This window comes from Morus notabilis, unplaced genomic scaffold (genome assembly GCF_000414095.1).
Source record: "Morus notabilis unplaced genomic scaffold, ASM41409v2 Scaffold5299, whole genome shotgun sequence".
Taxonomy (NCBI): Eukaryota; Viridiplantae; Streptophyta; class Magnoliopsida; order Rosales; family Moraceae; genus Morus; species Morus notabilis.
Genome location: NW_010359816.1, coordinates 499 through 7,114, shown reverse-complemented (window position 1 = coordinate 7,114; position 6,616 = coordinate 499). Strand labels below are relative to the sequence as shown.

Genomic DNA, 6,616 nt, shown 5'->3' with positions numbered 1-6,616 from the left:
ATAATTATATTTAATTTTTTTATTATAATAAAAAATTCTCACATAATATTATATTTTAATTTAAATTATCAAATTAAACGGGCAGTAATTAACGCAAATGAAGAAAGATTTTTATATATATTAAAAAAAAAAAAAAAAAAAAAAACCCACTGCCTAGCATGATTGACCTTCCAACCAAATCCATCATATCTATGCCACCTCATATATATCGTTTCCATTTCTAATCTAAACCCAAAAACGTCAAAAACCAGCGTTAAAAAACAAAAACAAAAACAAAAAAAAGGGAATCCTACACTGCTTTTTTCTGTATGAGCAGGCCATGCCGTATCCACTAACTTCTCGGAGACGGTGCCCAATGCCCCATAGTTGACTATAACTCCACTCATTGCCGGTGACTATAATAATACTGTTTTTTAACAGAGACGAATCCTCAGCCGTCCGATCAGTTAACTATACGATGATTCAAATCCTCTGCCGTCGGATTAGTTGATGACGATAATTCAAATTCTCAGCCGTCCGACCAGTTGACTACGATGATTCAAGGACAAGGGCGGAAGCCGTTGCTTCCGAGACAGACTGAGTGTGGTTATGATCGCCTTCGTACGTCACAATTAGCATCGCCGGATCGTCTAGAGCGCGTTCCACGTGTTTCCGCGCTGGGCAGCCTCTCAGGCTACTGCACTTGTAATATCCACTGAATCATGGCAAATTGCAAAACGACGTTAAAACCCACCGAGTTTCTTGACAAAGCCAAACAAAAAAACAGTAACAGATTAACAATAATAATAAATGCTTGTAATAATAGATTAATAGTCAACGAGTTGAGAGGGTCAACGACGGGTCAAGCGCCGAGTCAAGACTCGGTTCGTACCAAAGGAAACGTGAAGTGTGGGAAAAGAAAGAGAGGTGGTTATTGTTTACCGTGGATGAGGTGAGCCTTTGATGGGTTTCTGGCCGTATTTTCTCCATGAGTACTCATCCGGTGGAATATCTGCCATCTTCATACTGATTGCCGGGACTCTGATTACTCTCTTCACTTTAGATTTCCTGCTAAAAAACGACATAACAATCATAACCCACAAAAAGAAAAACGACGTAAGAAGATAGGGAATTATTGAGGAAAAACAAACCTTTTCTTCGAACAGTGGCACCGTTCAGAAGACGAACCACACCTCAAAGCAGCGTCGTCCACGGAGCTGCACTTCCTCTTGTACGACGACGACGAGAGAGGCGGTTTTCCCGAGGACTGCGACAGATTAGTGAGCTGAAACCCAGAAGAAAGCGAGGGCTGGATAGTACTATCGGTGTCCCCAGTAAGAGTCGACATGAACGAATTGGCGGCGGAGATCGACGGCGACGGCGAGAAATTGATTGTCGTACCCGATTCCTTCTTGTCCACAGAACCATTTTTGCCCAACAAACTCGGAGCATTATTTACCTGGTGGTGGTGATTATGGCGAGGCTGGACCTGCTGGTTGTGGTTGTGAGGCAGAGGAGGCAAACGCAAAACCGGCGTCGGACAATAAACCTTGAAAGCAGAGCCGCCGTGCTCTGGCTTCTGGTGATTTATTGGTATAACTTCGAGAACTGAAGATCCAGATGGATTTTCCTGAGTTGGAGCATGATCAGAAGGAGGAGATGATGAAGATGGTAAAGATAGAGGAGCTCTTCTGAAACGAGCGTGGCCAGTTCTTCCTTTGTCGAGCAACGAAATGACCTTCTTGAACTTGTTCACAGCCACATCTGCAACTTCTCTGTACTCCGTCACATCTTGGTGGTATTGTTGATGGTGATTTTGTTGAGAGACAAGTCTCAAGAATTTCTCCACGCTCTGAATCCCAGCTGAAGCAGCTTCCTTCACGGCATTCTCTTCCATGTTGGTGGTGGTGTTGGCTGCGAAACTGTCGATCCCAAAACCCATCATTAGTTCCACGGCCATTTCGTCCCAATAACCATCAAGAATTAACCAAAAACGAAACTGAAAAATGGGTCTTCTTATTAAACAAGAAAAGGAGATTAAAATAATAAAAACAAAAAAGGTGATGACGAGGAGAGCAAAACAGGCGAAAAAGAAAGAAAAAAAAAAAAAAAAAAGAAAGAAAGAGTGGGTTCGAGTCAAACTGATGCCCTCCCAATGCAAGGCATCGGGTGAAGAACCCTGTCCCTTCTTTCTCTTTCTCTGCCGTCAAACTCAATGACTAATTAGAATTCGCCACGTGGAGATTTTTATTAGGACCATTGACTGCGCCTCTTTTATGTGGGACCCTCCAACGGACGGAACCGGTTGGAGATCATGTATAAAATATGATGAATGATGAGAGAGAGATAAGGGTGAGTGGGATAAGGTCAAAAGGTTTTGATTAGCCGTTGGATTGCTGACTGGGCGAAATTAGATAGAGAGAGAGAGAAGAGAAGGAAAGAGGGGTTGATAGTTGGAGACAGTGAGGTAGAGTTGACCTTTAACAGCTTTTAATGCAAAAGTCCATTCGAGTGATGAGGTGGGGCCCTGGGGACCACCAAGGTTCCTCTTTAACCGGACACCGGAAGCTGCGTCAAAACCTCTACGCTCAAGTCACATGGGACTCTCTATGTATTGTCACGTGAGTCTCAAGTTCATTGGAGCTTATTTATGCCCCTCTGCCGCAAGATTCAATCTCTAATTCTTCAACAACCGTACATGTCACTATTGATCATCAACGGGAAAAAGAAAACTTGCTAGACAAAGTACCACTTAAATATAGGAAAATTCTCTAGCATTTAGAGTTTGTTTAGTTTTTGTTGATTTAAATTTTTAATTTGAGTTAAAATATAATTTTATATGAAAATTTTTTACTATAATAAAAAAATTAAACGGGAGAGCCGGGCCCGTTCATTTCGCTGATTTGAGTTTGTAATTTGAGTTGAGATATGATTTTGTGTGAGAGCTTTTTACTGTAGCAAAAATGTTAGATGTAACTGTTTCTGAGAGCTTTTTACTATAGCAAAACTCGAATTCTAAACTCGAATCGGCGAAATGAACGGGACCAAATTTTTTTAATTATTAGATCTACGTATTTTTAAATTTTTACGTGATTTTATACATATATAACGGATATAAAATTTGACCTATCGATATATTGACATACTGAAAAAAATCTAATATATAAAACCTCCTTGAACAAAGTTACAAAAATAAATCTCTAATATGCGATTCGGACTAGGTCAGATTTGAATTGTATACATTTTTTTAATTTATGTGACAATAAAATAAGAGCAAAAAAGATTATAAATGTAAAAATAGAATCTACTAATAAAAAATTACTCCACCAAAGAATTGTGTTACTAACTACTATCAAAGGTGCAATAAAAGAAAAATGCATAGTAACATATATATAATCCAATAAAAAAAATAGCTAAATCCTTAAAAACTAATAATAAACCTGCCAAAAGAAAACAACGTGACGTATGAAGCATCAGGAATTTTGTTTAGTTATACAATGCGCTAGCCGCTACTGGTACAAATCTCTCGTACTAAAGAATTAAAAAGAAAACGTGGGTGGACAACAGCGATGCCAAATTGAAATGCAACATGCCACTTACTTACTATATAGCTAAGTTATATAGTATTATATATATAACGTACTTTATAATATTAGTGCCTTAGAAATTGAAGTTCACAAGGCGGATCAATATGCATGCCTTTGTATGATTATATATTGACCTTTTTTTAATTGACCTGAATGTGTTTTGACGGGAGTAAATGACAAACGACGAAATAAAAAAGACGAAACACGGAGACGTTTGGTAAGAGAATTTATATCATGATTTAAATTATAGTTCATGGTTCGTTACAGTATTTTCTATCACAAAAAATACACGTAAATTAAAAATAATTCTAATCTCATGAAAAAAAAAAACATATTATTCTACCTTCCGGAATCAATTATAATGTTCAATATTCCTAGCTTTTGTTATAACAAAGAATTAAATATTTGAAATCATACAGGATTGTATTCGGATGCTCTGTAATGCCAAAACAATAACATATTTTTCTTGATTTTCTTCTGAAGAATAAAGGGAATGGATCTTTAAAGAAATCACATATTGGATTTCATGATCCGTGAATTAATCAATATTATTGTATCCAACCCATTCGTGAAATTATAAACTACAAAACCTGACATTTTTTTTAATTTTTAAATCAAAAGAAAATCCCTTGTTTTATTGTCTTAAGTTGCACGTGTCTATTTTTGTTTTTTTCTCTATTTTTATATAAAATGGACTGTTAATACAGCTAAGATCAGTGTGAACTAAAATCCGACGGGAAAGGCAAGTTTCAGTGGATGTTAATCCCATGTTCTTAACATATTTATCTTTCTATTTTTCTAGACTTCTGTGTTTGATGTGCGGCTCAAATGCATTCTATTTTCTGAGTTCTATTTTGCAAGAATTTTCCGTAGATTGCTTTTAACATACCGGTAAGCACGAATTGTTGCGGACCCTGAGTATTTGTCTAAAGGGTGCCGGGAAAGAAATTATCATTGAAATTTTGTAAGATTAGCAAGAAAGTGTCCTGTCTCAATCTCTGTCTAGACAATTAAAAAACCGCCACTTGTATTATTTTTTTCTCCCATTATTTCTAAGGATAGAGACTAACGTTATTCAAAATCCATATGTATAACAACTCTGTTTTTTTTTTTTTTTGAAAAAAAATAACCCGAATAAAGTAGCTATTGGTTAAATACTAATCAATCTTTGAGCACAAAAAAGAACAATTTGCGTTGAAAAAAAAACAGAAAGAAAAAACTATTATTTTGTCATTGAAAGCAACTTCAAGAGAAGTTTAAACGTTAAAACATTTGTATCAGTAAAAAAAAAAACGGTAGAGCTTAATAGCACTTGTGGTGATTTTTTATTAAGTTGAAAGGAATTCGAGACATAATTTTAACACTCCAAATATCATCAATATGTGGTAGTGTGAAAACATACGGAATTAAATCCACATCTCTCATAAATGGTGGGTCTCATCCAATGGGATCCACGTGGACGCCAACCTACTATTTATAAGAGCACCAGATTCCAGCCCCACAGAATTGAACTGGTGTGCTAAAAAAAATAAAAATATCTAGACTTATTGTACCATGCCTTTACATACCAACAGTTCAGGGAAGAAAACTAGTTATATTCATCGGTCTAATTTAAGGCCCGTTTAGTTCCTTAATTCGAGTTTTTAATTCAAGTTGAGATGTGATTTTATGTGAGAGTTTTTTACTGTAACAAAAAAGTTAGATGTGATTGTTTATGAGAGTTTTTTACTGCAACAAAACTCAAATTCTAAACTCGAATCGGTAAAATGAACGGAACCTTAATATTATAGCTAATTATTCTGCCACTTCCACCTCTAGGTGTAAGTTGCCAATCAATCAACAATCACCCTAAAAAAAATGCTAGTATCAACAACTATTACGTGGAATATTATACCATAATTAAAGTTTTACATACAGAGAATTAGTCCATCTAACACCCATGTTCCTAATACCAAGTTGGGTTTTTGGGTTGGATTAGGTTTTTTACTAAGCATAGACAAATGCATAAATATATTCAAACAAATAGTATAAAAAAACACATATTCATACATGCTTTACCAACAATAATTGCTTTATAAGTCTTCGGAAGTCTACAATAAAACTATAAAAGAAAACAGAGAAAGAGCACAAGAGATCATTTATCACGAATAATGGGAAGTTGGAAAACAAGATTACTAGTGTTCACTACTATGCGTCTTTAGTATCATCTAATCCCATAACAATATCAATCAGACAGAAAGCAATAATAATATAATACTTCTAGTTTCATGCAAGCCGATAAGTATTTGATATGAAAAAGAAAAGAAAACGGACAATAACACAAAAGACGTACCGGTTCCTTTGTAGAATATTGAACGTCTGCATGGGAATCTCTGATCTCGTCGTGGAATAAGGGTTGAAGACAATTATGTCATAAATACTGAGACCACGCTGCAGATTAATTCTAAGTAATTATTTATGGACTGAACTTCTGTAATATGAAGTCGTAAAGAAAATAACCAAATGAACTTCTGTAATATGAACTTCTGTATATTTATAGTGAGGTAATATATAGATACGTACAGAGAAATTGTAGAATAATTTAAAAGTTCTTTTTGTTGGGGTTTGAAGTGATAAACGCGCTTTAATCAGTTAAAAAAACGCGTGGTGCTTGAAGGAAATAGAATAGAATCTTAAATTGGAAAGTTAGTCAAAAAAAGTCAACCTGAAAACTTGTTAGTTATTAGACTATTCATGAGAAATTTCGAGTAATTTGCAGAGGAGTTGAATAATCGAGCCATTTATCACGACTTCTGAAGCTTACTTGATTTGGAATCCAAATCCAGGAATTGAAGGAAAAATGAAACTTATGGCGTGGATAATCGATGAACTTTGACTATAAATGAACCCAAAATCCTATTTTCTTCTCATCTTCTGGTTCATAGTCCTAAAAATTGAAAGAGCTAGTCACGATATAGAGTAGGCTAAACAAGGTATCACGGCATAACCAAATTGATTTTCTTTATTAATTCCCTAAAAAAAATTGATTTGTCATTATTAAAAATCGCATT

The 6,616-nt window shown here is 35.4% G+C and overlaps 1 protein-coding gene across 3 annotated transcripts; it reads right to left on the bottom strand.

Annotated features, from left to right (window-relative positions):
- Positions 1-151: 151 nt before the first annotated feature.
- Positions 152-5,971, bottom strand: LOC21384187 (probable WRKY transcription factor 7). Of its 3 annotated transcripts, XM_024163763.1 has the most exons (4): positions 5,899-5,971; positions 1,131-1,901; positions 922-1,050; positions 152-694 (listed from the first exon to the last, which is right to left on the bottom strand). In XM_024163763.1, exons 1-4 carry the CDS (start codon positions 5,928-5,930, stop codon positions 529-531), a joined length of 1,098 nt encoding a protein of 365 aa, XP_024019531.1. In that variant the 5' UTR covers positions 5,931-5,971; the 3' UTR covers positions 152-528. The 3 variants fall into 3 exon arrangements, with proteins under 3 accessions (XP_024019531.1, XP_024019530.1, XP_010093526.1); XM_024163762.1 differs by lacking the exon at positions 5,899-5,971 and having other exon boundaries at positions 1,131-2,035; XM_010095224.2 differs by lacking the exon at positions 5,899-5,971 and having other exon boundaries at positions 922-1,047; positions 1,131-2,032.
- Between the last annotated feature and the right edge of the window lie 645 nt (positions 5,972-6,616).

Excerpts from the sequence above, each read along its gene's own strand:
- LOC21384187 (XM_024163762.1), bottom strand. The coding sequence starts at position 1,939 with ATGGCCGTGGAACTAATGATGGGTTTTGGGATCGACAGTTTCGCAGCC. Across the intron at positions 1,051-1,130 it reads TGCCACTGTTCGAAGAAAAG|CAGGAAATCTAAAGTGAAGA; the intron begins GTTTGTTTTTCC and ends GTCGTTTTTTAG. Across the intron at positions 695-921 it reads AAAGGCTCACCTCATCCACG|TGGATATTACAAGTGCAGTA; the intron begins GTAAACAATAAC and ends GCCATGATTCAG.